Below are 14,920 nucleotides of genomic sequence, written 5' to 3' on the forward strand. Positions count from 1 at the left end.
TAATCCAACTCTTCTAGGTTTTCTAGTTTATGTGTGTAAAGGTGTTCATAGTAGCCTTGAATGATTTTTTGTATTTCTGTGGTGTCAGTTGTACTGTCTCCCATTTCATTTCTTACTGAGCTTATTTGGATTTTCTCTCTCCCTTTCTTGGTTAATCTTGCTAATGGTCTATCAATTTTATCTTTTCAAAAAAACAGCTTTTTGTTTCATTTATCTTCTGTATTGTTTTTTGTTTCAACTTCATTTAGTTTTGCTCTGGATCTTGGTTATTTCCTTTCTTCTGCTGGGTTTGGGTTTGGTTCATTCTTGTTTCTCTTGATCCTTGAGGTGTGACCTTAGACTGTCTGTTTGTGTTCTTTCAAATTTTTTGATGTAGGCATTTAGGGCTATGACCTTTCCTCTTACCACTGCCTTTACTGTGTCCCAGAGGTTTTGATAGGTTGTGTCACTACTGTCATTCAGTTCGAAGAATTTTTTGATTTTCATTTTGATTTTGTTTTTGACCCAATGCTCATTCAGGGGCAGGTTATTTAATTTCCATGTATTTGCATGGTTTTGGAGGTTCCTTTTGGAGTTGATTTCCAGTTTTATTCCACTGTGGTCTGAGAGAGTGTTTGATATAATTTCAATTTTCTTAAATTTATTGAGGGTCATTTTGTGGCCTCTCATATGGTCTATCTTGAAGAAAGTTCCATGTGCTATTGAAAAGAATGTATATTCTGTGGTTGATGGATGGAATGTTCTATATACATCTGTTAAGTCCATTTGTTCCAGGGTACTGTTTAAATTCATTGTTTCTTTGTTGACTTTCTGTCTTGACCTGTCTAGTGCTGTCAGTGGAGTATTGAAGTCCCCCACTATTATTGTGTTGCTATCTCATTTCTTAGGTCTATTAGTAATCGTTTTTATAAATTTGGGAGCTCCAGTGTTAGGTACATATATGTTTAGTATTGTAATATTTTCCTGTTGGACGAGACTTTTATCATTATATAATGTCCTTTTTTTGTCTTTTTTAACTGCTGTTAAAGTTTGTATTGTCTGATATAAGAATAGCTCTTCCTGCTCACTTTTTGTGCCCATTTTTCTGAAATGTCTTTTTCCACCCCTTTACCTTAAGTTTGTGTGAGTCTTTATGTGTTAGGTGAGTCTCTCGAAGGCAGCAGGTAGTTGGCTGGTGAATTCTTATCCATTCTGCAATTCTGTATCTTTTAAGTGGGGCATTTAGGCCATTTACATTCAATGTTAGTATTGAGATGTGAGGTACCATTCCATTCATTGTGCTATTTGTTGCCTGTATACCTTGGTTTTTTGTTTTTGTTTTTAAAATTATATATTTTTTTATAGGTCCTATGAGATTTATGCTTTACAGAGGTTCTCTTTTGATGTGTTTCCAGAATTTGTTTCAAGATTTAGAGCTCCTTTTAGCAGTTCTTGTAGTGGTGGCTTGGTAGTGGTGAATTCTCTCAGCATTCATTTGTCTGAAAAAGACTGTATCTTTCCTTTATATATGAAGCTTAGTTTCACTGGATACAAAATTCTTGGCTGATAATTGTTTTATTTGAGGAGGCTGAAGATAGGGCCTCAATCCCTTCTAGCTTGTAGGGTTTCTGCTGAGAAATCTGCTGCTAATGTATAATTTAAAATAAAGGTATAACTATAAAGGTTTTCCTTTATAGGTTACCTGGTGCTTCTGTCTCACAGCTCTTAAGATTCTTTCCTTCATCCTAACATTAGACAACCTGATGACAATGTGTCTAGGTAATGTTCTTTTTGTGATGAATTTCCCTGATGTTCTTTGTGCTTCTTGTATTTGTACGTCTAGGTCTCTAGCAAGGCTGGGGAAATTTTCCTCAATTATTCCCCCAAATATATTTTCCAAAGTTTTAGAATTCTCTTGTTCCTCAGGAACACCAATTATTCTTAGGTTTGGTTGTTTAACAAAATCCCAGACTTCCTGGAGGCTTTGTTCATATTTTCTTATTCTTTTTTCTTTGCTAGATTGGGTTAATTTGAAGACCTTGTCTTTGAGCTATGGGTTTCTTTCTTCTACATGTTCAATTCTATTGCTGAGACTTTCCAGAGCATTTTGCATTTCTATAAGTGTGTCCATTGTTTCCTGAAGTTTTGATTGTTTTTATTTATGCTATCTAGTTCCTTGAATATTTCTCCCTTCACTTCTTGTATCATTTTTTGGATTTCCTTACACTGGGCTTCGCCTTTCTCTGGTGCCTCCCTATTTAGCTTAATAACTAACCTCCTGAATTCTTTATCAGGTAAATCAGGGATTTGTTGGTTTGGGTCCATTGCTGGTGAGCTAGTGTGATTTTTTTGGAGGATTTAAAGAACCTTGTTTTGTCATATTATCAGAGTTGGTTTTCTGGTTCCTTCTCATTTGGGTAGGCTCTGTCAGACAGAAAGTCTAGGGCTGAAGGCTGTTGTTCAGATTCTTTTGTCCCATGGGGTCTTCCCTTGATGTAGTACTCTCCCCCTTTTCCTATGGATGTGGCTTCCTGTGAGCCAAGCTGTAGTGATTGTTATCTCTCTTCTGGATCTAGCCACCCAGCAAGTCTATCAGGCTCCAGGCTGGTACTGGGGGGTTGTCTCACAGAGTCCTGTGATGTGAACTGTCTGTGGGTCTCTCAGCCATGGATACCAGCACCTGTTCTGGTAGAGGTGGCAGAAATGAACTCTGTGAGGGTTTTTAGCTTTGGTGGTTTAAGGCACTATTTTTGTGCTGGTTGGCCTCCTGCCAGGAGGTGGCACTTTCTAGACAGCGTCAGCTGTGGTAGTATGGGGAGGAAGAGGTGGGAGGCAGGGCCCTAGAACTCCCAAGAGTATATGCCCCTTGTCTTCAGTTACCAGGGTAGGTAGAGAAGGACCACTGGGCAAGGGCAGGGCTAGGCATGTTTGAGTTCAGACTTTCCTTGGGCGGGTCTTGCTGCGGCTGCTGTGGGGGGTGGGGGTGAGGTTCCCAGGTCAATGGAGTTATGTTCCTAGGAGGATTATGACTGTCTCTACTGTGTCATGCAGGTTGTCAGGGAAGTGGGGGAAAGCCGACAGTCACAGGCCTCACTCAGCTCCCATGCAATCCAAAAGACCAGTCTCACTCCCACTGTGCCCCCCAGAAACAGCACTGAATGTGTTTCCAGGCAGTGGGCAAGCACGTCTCAGAACCTGCCCCAGGCTACCCACCTCCCAGCTGCAAAGGCAAATACAGCTTTTCTTCTTCCCCTGCCTGTGGTGTCTGCACACCACAGATTCACACCCTCCCCCGAGTTCTGGCCAAGAGGCTTCTCAATCAGCATGGACACAGGAAGGGGAACATCACACACTGGGAACTGTTGTGGGTGGGGGGAGGGCGGAGGGATACCACTAGGAGATATACCTAATGCTAAATGACAAGTTAATGGGTGCAGCACACCAACATGGCACATGTATACATATGTAACAAACCTGCACGTTGTGCACATGTACCCTAAAACTTATAGTATAATAATGATAAAATTTTAAAAAAATTGTTACAAAGTTCAGCTGAAGATTTCTTTCTCCCTGTGGCCTTTTCCCAGTGCCTCTGGCCACCGTCCTGAAGGACCCCTGTAAGGCCAGGCAAAAACGGCTTGCTAGGGGACCCAGTAAGCCCACAGGGATTTTTTTCACTGCTTCTTCTATCCCTGTATTTTGCTTGGCTCTCTAAATTGACTCAGTTCCAGGTAAGGTCAAAATCTTCTCCTGTTATCTAGGCCTACGGTTTCCCCAGTGGGGGTGTGTGTTCAGGGGCAGACGATGTCCCTTTACTGCCTCCACAGTTTGGGCACTCATAGTATTTGGGGTGTCTTCTGGGTCTTGTAGGAGCAATCTGCTTTCTTCAGGGAGTCTGTGGGTCATCTCAGGTTTCCTGATTTATTCCTGCAGTCATTCTGGAGCAAAAATTCACAGTGCGAGCCTCCATATGCTGCTCTGTTGGTTCAAGTTGGAGCTGCAATCTAGTCCTGCCTCCCAGTCACCACGATCCCCACTTCTCGTTGATGACATTTAGTTCTGCTCTGACTTTGGCTATTTGTTTTCTTCTGCTAGCTTTGGGATTAGTTTGTTCTTGTTTTTCTAGTTCCTTTATGTGTGATGTTAGATTATTAATTTGAGATCTTTCTAACTTCTTGATGTAGGTGTTTAGTGCTATAAACTTTCCTCTTAAAACTGCCTTTGCTGCCTCCCAGGTATTTTGGCATGTTGTGTCTGTTTTCATTTGTTTCAAAGAATGTTTTGATTTCTGCCTTAATTTTGTTGTTTACCCAATAGTCATTCAGGAACAAGTTGTTCAGTTTCCATGTAATTGTGTGGTTTTGAGAGTTCCTCTTGGTATTGATTTCTATTTTTATTCTACTGTGGTCTAAGAATATACTTGTTATGATTTGATTTTTTTGATTTATTGAGATTTGCTTTATGGCTGAGCATGTGGTGGATCTTAGAGTATGTACCCTGTAGAGGTGACAAGAACATACATTCTGTGGTTGTTGGGTGGAGTAGTCTGTAGATGTCTATTAGGTCCAATTGGTCTAGTGTCAAATTTAAGTTCATAATTTCTTTGTTAGTTTTCTGCCTCAATGATCTGTCTAATGCTTTCAGTGGGGTGATGAACTCCCTCATTATTGTTGTGTGGCTGTCTGTCTTTTATTAGGTCAAGAAGTACTTCTTTTATAAATCTAGGTGCTCCAATGTTGGGTGTGTATATATTTAGGATAGTTAAGTCTTTTTCCCCCCTAATCTCTCACCTCTGGCTGAAAATTAAGTCTTCTTGTTGAATTGAACCCTTTATCATTATGTAATGTCCTTCTTTGTACTTTTTCTTTTTTTACTGTTGTTGGTTTTAAGTTTATTTTATCTGATACAAGAGCAACAACCTCTGTCCTTTTTTGTTTTCTATTGGGATGGTGGATCTTTTTTCATCCCTTTACTTTGAGGCTATGCGTGTCATTACATGAGATGGATGTACTGAAGACAGTACATCTTTTTTTTTAATCCAACTTGCCACTCTGTGTCTTTTCAGTCAGGTGTTTGTACCATTTACATTCAAGGTTAGTATTCATATGTGAGGTTTCATTCCTGTCATTGTATTGTTAGTTGGTTGCTTTATAGTCTCAGTTGTGAAGTTGCTTTGTAGGAATTATGGACTATGTACTTATATGTGTTTCTGTGGTAGCAGGTTTCTTTTGTTTCCAAGTTTAAAACTCCCTTAAGCACGTCTTTTAAGGCCAGTTGATTGGTAACACATTCCCTTAGCAATTGCTTGTCTGGGAAAGATTTTATTTCACTCTCACTTATGAAGCTTAGTTTGGTAGGTTATGAAATTCTTAGTTGGAATTTCTTCTCTTTAAGAATACTAAAAATAGGCTACAAATCTCTAGCTTGTAAAGTTTCTTTTGAGAAGTCTGCCGTTAGCCTGATGAGGTTCCTTTTATAGGTGGTTTGATCCTTTTCTCTAGCTGCCATTAAGATTTTTTCTTGTGTTGATCTTGGAAAGCTTGATGACTCTGTGCCTTGGGATGGTCATCTTGTATAGTATCTTGTAGGGGTTCTCTGAATTTCTTGTATTCACATGTCGATCTCTCCAGCAAGACTGGGTAAATTTTTGTGGATTATATCCTCAAATATGTTTTCCAAGTTGTTCACTCTCTCTTCTCTCTCAGAAATGCCAATGAATTGTAGGTTTGGTTGCTTTACTTAATACCATATTTCTTGGAGGTTTTGTTCATTTTGTAAAATTCCTTTTTTCTTTATTTTTGTCTGACTGGGTTGATTCAAAGGACTCATCTTCAAGCTCTGAAATTCTCTCCTCTGTGTGATCTAGTCTGTCATTAAGGCTTCCAACTACATTTTCAAATTCCTGTAGTGAACTTTTCAATTGTAGAAGTTCAGTTTAGTTCTTTTTAAATATAGCTATGTCATCTTTCATATCTTGGATCATTTTCCTGGCTTCCTTGTATTGGATTTCAAATTTCTCTTGGATCTCATTGAGCTTCCTTGCCATCCAGATTCTGAATTCTGTGTCTATAATTTCAGACATTTCAATGTGGTTAGGATCCATTGCTAGGGAGCTAATGCCATCCTTTAGAGGTAAACAAAACACTCTGACTTTTTGCATTGCCTAAGTTCTTGAGCTGATTCCTTCTCATCTGAGGGAGCTGGCTTTTCTTTTTCTTTGTCAGTTTGCTTTCATTTGGATAGGGCTTTTTGTTTTTACATTCCTTTTTCCCTTAAGGGTTGACTGTGGTGAATGTTGTATATAGTTGATTGGTTTCGTTTCTGAGTGCTTTCAGAGGGTCAAGGCTCTGTTCTAGGTTCTGAGGTTATAGATGGGCTCCTGTGGTGCATTTCAGAGGTGTTGCACGGTGAAACAATGTATTTTTGTTTGGTGGTGCCATTCAGGTTGCAGTCTCGTAGATAGCTCTTCACAGTGACATCAGGGCCAGCAGATTTACTCAGCCAGACACCTCTTATTTTTCAGTGCGTATGTGGCAGTGCTCTGGGGAGGGGAGGCAGGGGCCAAGAGATAAGTCTCAGTCCAAGTTTGTTTCCAGGCCTTGGGCCTTGGTGCTGTCCCCTTCAAGTACTGGTGCTGCACCCATGTTTTCTTTGCCCAAAAGGGGGCTTTGGCAGGCTGTGCTACCCTCTCCCTTTAGGGATGGTCCCAGCTGAGAGATCATCAGGAGATCTCTAACTCTTGGGGGGCCCACTGTGCTTGTGAGAGTCAGAGCAGGTTGTGGGATATGACTACTAGCGGTCTGGTGTTGCAGTGGGTTGGGGTGAAGAATCCCTGGGCAGGGCAATGGTATCATGTATACGCAAGTGGAAAAGTGCCTGTGGCCCAGGGTTTCCAGCCTGGCAGACAGCTGTGGGGCCCACTCAGCTTGTGCTCCTCTGACCCAACAGGTCTTCCTCCAGTGTCTGCCCCGGGAGCATTTTGACTGGCTAGACTTGTTCCAAGCCTTCTGCTCCCAGATCACTGAGCTGTTCCAGACGATGTGGGCTGCAGGGCTCCCTGGGAAAGAAGCCGTGGCTTTCAGGCCGCACCCTTCCCAGATGGGTCTTGTGAAAGGAGGGACACCCAGCTCCTACATTTGTACAAGAACCTGCACCAGCATAAGAACCTAAGTCACAATCTTCTTTTTGTTCTGACACTGGGAGCTCTTCCTCCACTTGAGCTCAGGCCATAGATCTCAGCACGATACTCGTGGGCAGTGTGCTTGAGTCCCAGGGCGTTGAAACCAGGCCTGCAGATTTGTCTTCTGGCCCCTCGGGGTTAAGCACTGGCTGTGCTGGGGGTGCCGGACTGCTTCCAGGCCACCAGCAAAACACTCAGGTAGGGAAGCGCGGGGGCTGCGCTGTGGATATCCTCCTGTGGGAGTGGCCAGGCAGGAAATCTTGGGAGGGGCCAGCAGGTGAGGGGGCATTCATCCTGGTCCTGCAGCAATGGCAGCTCCTGGCCAGTAGAGAACAGGAACTGCAGAGCAAGATGGAGCGCCTTGGGGGATGGGCACCTATGGTCATGTTTTACTGCAGCTGGCATGTGGTGGCTCCGAGCAGGCTTCCCGGCTTCCTCCCTCTTCAACTATGTTGAAGGCAACTTTGTTGCCTCTCTATTGATTTTCAGTATTTTCTCTCAAAAGATCTGTTGATCATCAGCATGATGATTCACTCGATATTTTGGTTCCTCTTGGTGGGAGAGGCATTTGCTAGCTTTGTCTAGTTGGCTGTCTTCCTTCCCTCTCTGGAATTAACCTTCTAATGACTGAACTTTGGCTTTAGGAACAGTTTAGCCACTGATGCTTCCCTAAAGCCACTTATATTATTACAAATTAGGGAAATTATCAGTTAAAGCAACTGCATTCTGTTTATTTGTATGTTTTAACACCACTTTAGATGATCCATTTAAAAATATTAATATGAACAAAAGAGGCATTTTTATGAGACTGACTCGCTGCCTACTGTGATAAGAAGGCACTGAAAGAGGCATTTTTTAAAATAAAAATATTATGGATCCCTAATACTGAAATCAGTTCAGGAAAAGGTGATGTATTTCCATTAAATGGATAATTGTGTTCAAAGAGACAATTTAGGAATTCTTCCTCAACATTGCTATTTTTATTGCTCTGAACTTCTGAACCACAATATCATTAGAGGATTAAAGTGTGTTACAGAAATCTCATCACTTTCTGTCTGCAAATATTCTGGGAGATGTAACTCCTACGATTCCGATATCTACCTTAGAATAGAAAACTAAGAATAACTTGGTTCTATGAAAGAGAAGAGTATTTAGCAGAAATATATCTTACCGGTAAAAATTATTTTACCAAGTTTTACTTGTCTGCCATAGGAGACTTCAGATAAGAATATAAGGCATAGTAAGTTTTCTGTACTTCAAGCAATTTAAAAATTTGAATGGTTCCATAGAACTTGTTCAACTACTTTACCTTTTCTTTAATACAATGAGCAACTTACTGTTACTATTTCCCAAATAACCAATATATAAAGTTGTATTTTGAAAATCATATTCTAGAAGTCTTCTTGAGACTCTTCAGGTAAATGTTACTAACTATGGGATAGCTATTGAGTATGAATCCATACATCGACCACATGAGTACTATACAGTAGAGAGATTTGTACATTGGTTGAAAAATTTCTATATTAACCAATCTTAACAAAACCACTCAACACTGGTATTCAAACATTGTGTGTCCAAATTATGAACAATGTGATTTAAATGTGAAAGAAAACACAAATGGTTATGGTTGTCCCATTGTGATTTAATGTTTACTCTATTAAAAATAATTTTGTAAATTAGTATTCATTCTATGAAAAAGTCTTAATCATAACGTTCAAATAAAAATAATTTTTAAATTTATTATCCAGTTATTTAAAGACAGACTCTTACAATGATATCTGATTTTTGCAGATCTCTTTCTTAATGGCCTCAGGTGGGCTTGTGCTAACATGAGGTATCAACAGACAAAAAGTAAAATTTTACATGTTAAAACAGAAGGAATTGACACATAAGTAGAACTTTTCTCATGGGAATCATGAGCCCAGCCTTGTAATGCTGATTAGAGAAATGTATACCCCAGACTGCCACATGCCAGCTCCTTACTTATACACAATAACAAATGAGAATCTGGGATGAATGTACACCAAGATTTAATGAAACAATAAAATAATCTGTTTTCAGTACTTAGGCATAATTTATCTTTTCACAGAAAGAAATTAGGCAAATTTTACTAGATTAGACTGATAATTACGGTTAAACCATGGCAAAATCATACCAAATACAAAAAACACCTGTATAGCAGCAAAAGAAAAAATTTTAAGCAATTCTATCGTTTCTTAAAGACTACCAACACTGATAAACCCATGAGGAAAGAAACGTGAATGTGCTTTAATGTATATACAATTTACATAAGCTAATCTTTATCTTTTGTTTCCCTTATATTTAAAAAAGATTTTTATTATAATTACATGTTGTATGGGTGAAAGTTCAAGAATCAGCATTTTGTGATATTATTTTGGTCCCAGAATTTGCATGTGACAATTATTACTTCTATGAATAAAAGATTTTAAACACAATGCATGGACTAGAGTACTTCTTAAATCGTGTGTATAAAATGCTTGTTCATGCAATATATTCTCAAAATGACAAAAACAGCAAAAACATGGCATGAATGTCCCACATCCACAGCATTGTATGGTTTGCTGCTGAGCCTTAGAACCTCTTTCATACAACATTCCAATCAGTTCCTAGTAATCAGTTAATTGACATGTAAGATAAAAATACACTTGTCATTCTTCCAAAGGACTATAATAACAATGTTATAATTTCCAATATCAGCATGAATCATTAATTGGATTTTATAAGAGAAAATACCAATTCACAGATAATTTCAGGAACACCAACTGCATAGTTACACAGGTATTCTAATCAAGTATAAAGACACATTCTGAAGAAACGATTTATAAACTTTATAAAACAAATTATGCTGTCTTATTTTTCATTGTGTATAAATCACTGCCAAAGTAAGAAAGGTAAGAATTTATGATTTATCATTTACATGCTAAGAATAATAAACAGGCTTTTCTAAAGGCAAACCTAAGGTTCAATGAAAATAAAGGATTTTCTAACAATTAAAGATAGCTATTAGGTGGAATGGAGGAATGGACCACCTTGCAAAGCAGCAAATGAGCTTATTATCTATGAAACTTTTATTTGAATGCAGAATGATCATCTGATTAGGATGCAGGAGTACAGAGTACAGCTCTGAGTGAGAAGTTGGATGAGACGACTTCCAAAGTCACTTCCAACCTTAATATACTGTGACTCCGAGGCACTTCCAACCCTAATATACTGTGACTCTCTTACACCTTCTATTATATATACTCCAGATACATGAGCAAATATTTAAAAAATTATATTCCCAAGAAAACTTAATATTACTTACCTCTGCAACCTTGAGAAATTCAGACACTCGTGTCATTCTAGTTAGAAATCGTTTGTAAATTTCTAGAGCATCTTTACATTGTCCTTTCTTCATTTCAAAAAACTTTTCTAGAAAAGATAAAGAGATAAGCAATTTGAAAAGAGTATTATGTTCTATTTTTTTCTAAGCTTATGTTAAGATTACTACTCAAAACTTAATTAATGTTTGAATCAAAACACTTGGCAGTAAAACTTATATGAGGTATTAAGGCACCCAAAGAAAGGGAACCTGAATAGATTAAGAAAAGTGTTACGTTCCAAGATAATCATCTGTCTCAAATAAAACAATTTAAATAATGAAAACAGAACTAAAGTAGAAGAATATATGAATTGCCACAACTGGCTAAATTCATGTTCCATATATCCCAATATCCTGTCTTGGAAAATAGCAGCAAATTCTTCCTAAGGATAATCTCAAAATTTATGACTGCATTCTACAGAATCCTTATTTTCTTATTAGCTCGCAATAAACTAATAATCTATAAATTATAAGACAATAATCAATAAACCTTCCTGAATTAAAGAATTCTTTAAGTTTTCTGCACTAAGTTGATACTTGCTTTTATTGGTCATAAATTATTTCTTTCAAACATCATGATGTGGCTTTTATTTATAAAACAGTAGACTTTTGTGAAAAAATTTGTTTTACTATATCCTTCATGACTTTCTAGTCTATTTATGCTCTCTTTCTCAACCTTTAGCTTTCTAGACAGAAAAACGGAAGCTTATTTTGCTGTTCTCTTTCACACTCTCAAGACTAGAATGCTGTCATTAGGGAACTACAGCTCCATTACACTTGCAATATGAGAGTATAATTTTTCCATACATGCTTTGAAGAAAACCAGTACTTCATCAGTGTTTTAATCAGTTATTCATTGATCATTCAGTCAATAATTATTGACACTGCAGATGGGGACACAGCAGGCCATGTCTGCCTACAGTAGTTCCCAGGCAACTCTGGTTTATACCTGATGGCCTAGCATCTTCTTTATAAGTTCATTATTTTATATTTGCACATGGTTTAACATATGCTATTTTTTTCAGTATTATTTTTTTAATTTATATATATGTTTATTATATTTTAAGTTCTAGGGTACATGTGCACAACATGCAGGTTTGTTACATATGTATACATGTGCCATGTTGGTGTGCTGCACCCATTAACTCATCATTTACATTAGGTATATCTCCTAATGCTATCCCTCCCACCTCCCCCCACCCCACAACAGGCCCTGGTGTGTGATGTTCCCCTTCCTGTGTCCAAGTGTTCTTATTGTTCGATTCCCACCTATGAGTGAGAACATGCGGTGTTTGGTTTTCTGTCGTTGCAATAGTTTGCTGAGAATGATGGTTTCCAGCTTCATCCATGTCCCTACAAAGGACATGAACTCATCATTTTTTATCACTGCATAGTACTCCACAGTGTATATGTGCCACATTTTCTTTCTTTTTTTTTTGTATTTTTTTTTATTTTTATTTTTATTATTATTATTTTTTATTATACTTTAAGTTTTAGGGTACATGTGCACATTGTGCAGGTTAGTTACATATGTATACATGTGCCATGCTGGTGCACTGCACCCACTAACTCGTCATCTAGCATTAGGTATATCTCCCAATGCTATCCCACCCCCCTCCCCCCACCCCACCACAGTCCCCAGAGTGTGATATTCCCCTTCCTGTGTCCACGTGATCTCATTGTTCAATTCCCACCTATGAGTGAGAATATGTATACCCAAATGACTATAAATCATGCTGCTATAAAGACACATGCACACGTATGTTTATTGCGGCATTATTCACAATAGCAAAGACTTGGAACCAACCCAAATGTCCAACAATGATAGACTGGATTAAGAAAATGTGGCACATATACACCATGGAATACTATGCAGCCATAAAAAATGATGAGTTTGTGTCCTTTGTAGGGACATGGATGAAATTGGAAATCATCATTCTCAGTAAACTATCACAAGAACAAAAAGCCACATTTTCTTAATCCAGTCTATCATTGTTGGATATTTGGCTTGGTTCCAAGTCTTTGCTATTGTGAACAGTGCCACAATAAACATACGTGTCCATGTGCCTTTATAGCAGCATGATTTATAATCCTTTGGGTATATACCCAGTAATGGGATGGCTGAGTCAAATGGTATTTCTAGTTCTAGATCCCTGAGGAATTGCCACACTGTCTTCCACAATGATTGAACTAGTTTACAGTCCCACCAACAGTGTAAAAGTGTTCCTATTTCTCCACATCCTCTCCAGCACCTGTTGTTTCCTGACTTTTTAACGATCGCCATTCTAACTGGTGTAAGATGGTATCTCATTGTGGTTTTGATTTGCATTTCTCTGATGGCCAGTGATGATGAGCATTTTTTCATGTGTCTGTTGGCTGCATAAATGTCTTCTTTTGAGAAGTGTCTGTTCATATCCTTTTCCCACTTTTTGATGGTGTTTTTGTTTTTTTCTTGTACATTTGTTTGAGTTCTTTGTAGATTCTTGATATTAGCCCTTTGTCAGATGAGTAGGTTGCAAAAATTTTCTCCCATTTTGTAGGTTGCCTATTCACTCTGATGGTAGTTTCTTTTGCTGTGCAGAAGCTCTTTAGTTTAATTAGATCCCATTTGTCGATTTTGGCTTTTGTTGCCATTGCTTTTGGTGTTTTAGACATGAAGTCCTTGCCCATGCCTATGTCCTGAATGGTATTGCCTAGGTTTTCTTCTAGGGTGTTTATGGTTTTAGGTCTAATATTTAAGTCTTTAATCCATCTTGAATTAATTTTTGTATAAGGTGTAAGGAAGGGATCCAGTTTCAGCTTTCTACATATGGCTAGCCAGTTTTCCTAGCACCATTTGTTAAACAGGGAATCCTTTTCCCATTTCTCGTTTTTGTCAGGTTTGTCAAAGATCAGATAGTTGTAGATGTGTGGTATTATTTCTGAGGGCTCTGTTCTGTTCCATTGGTCTATATCTCTGTTTTGATACCAGTACCATGCTGTTTTGGTTACATGTGCTATTTTAATATTGTCTCATACTTGAGAGTTATTTCATTCAGCATGTAATTTTACTACCTCAGAAGTATTTTTAATTTTCTTAAGGGAAGTTTAATAATATATAATTACACAAAGAACTAATTATCAAGAGCAGTTACACTTCATTACCTTCTGTTGACAGTCTTTGGGTAATTTTAACTTTTTACATGGACCTCCCCTGTAGGGTATTTAAGGGAAGCAAAAAGATCAAGAAAACAGACACATACTGTTTCCTACTTGCTAGGAGTTTAGAGAAAAGACAGTCTTTTAAAAAATGACCAAATCTAAGGATACTTTCTTTATCCACTCTGTCCTGTTTTCTAATGCAATGGATAAACTCATGGTGCTATAAGACGAAAGTCTTTTCTTGTTAAGAAATTTGAAAATAAGGATTTATTCTGGCAAAACATACTTTTTGTTCTCTCTTTCTACAACAATCTTCATATAAATAACTTCTTTCAAATATCCAAATTACTTCTCTTTAGTATAATCTGAGTTTATATCTTTGCATCTGATCTTTAGCAATAATACAAAAAGAAAAATCAAGCGGAATATCTCAATTTCGTTTTAGAACCAGTGACCAAAATTTTAACCAATTTTTTTTCTGTCTCCTCTGGATACTTTTAAAATTGTTTGTATCCTTCATGATAATTTAGGACTCAGCAATAAAAAGCACTCGATCATTGTGGATTTAGGTCATAATCTCATAATTGTTTCTATAATAGTAGCATTGACACATAAAGGCAACATGTTCTATTTCACTGACACAGGCACAGCTAATGAGACTCCCCTGTCCAGACCAGTGCAGGGCCTAAAAAAACTGGCACTTTTAAAGAGGGGATTGGTCATCCAAAAATGAGCCTCTACCTTTCTTTCACAGTAAAGGTAACATATGTTAACTTTCAATATTTGAAATGATCAAATTTCATGTTTGTGACATGAACCTTTGTAAAGCTGTGATAAATTACCCTTGTCATACTAGTATTAACTGTTGAAGGATAATTGTCCTAGGAAAGAAACCAAATGAAAAAAATTATCATCTCTGAGAGACAAACTGAGAGCTTCTACATAAGCTGTTACTAATGACCATTAGTCAGGGAGACAGCTTACTTACAAGTCAGAGTTTCATTATAGCAATAAAGCATTTGTGAAGATTTATAGCACCAATATTGATTCCAACATTAGGTGTAAAGTATTGGTCATGAAATCCTTGACTAAAATTAACCCACAACATATTCATAACGTTAACTCCTAGAACTATCAGGTAAACAAATGAAAAACACACCTGCCTCAAAATTTATCAAATTAGGTGAATACACCAAAATGTGTGAATTCAAAATGCTAGTCTGAGCATCTGGGAGTGG

The 14,920-nt window shown here is 37.9% G+C and overlaps 1 protein-coding gene across 31 annotated transcripts in view; it reads right to left on the minus strand.

Annotated features, from left to right (window-relative positions):
* The window catches only part of SNAP91 (synaptosome associated protein 91), a 157,725-nt gene that overhangs the window by 77,942 nt on the left and 64,863 nt on the right, over positions 1-14,920 (minus strand). For all 31 annotated transcript variants that reach the window (XM_054686123.2, XM_054686111.2, XM_054686116.2 and 28 more), the window contains exon 8: positions 10,485-10,591. In XM_054686123.2, coding sequence (XP_054542098.1) covers positions 10,485-10,591 — 107 coding nt within the window. The remainder of the gene's footprint in view (positions 1-10,484; positions 10,592-14,920) is intronic.

Source organism: Pan troglodytes, chromosome 5, assembly GCF_028858775.2.
Source record: "Pan troglodytes isolate AG18354 chromosome 5, NHGRI_mPanTro3-v2.0_pri, whole genome shotgun sequence".
NCBI lineage: Eukaryota > Metazoa > Chordata > Mammalia > Primates > Hominidae > Pan > Pan troglodytes.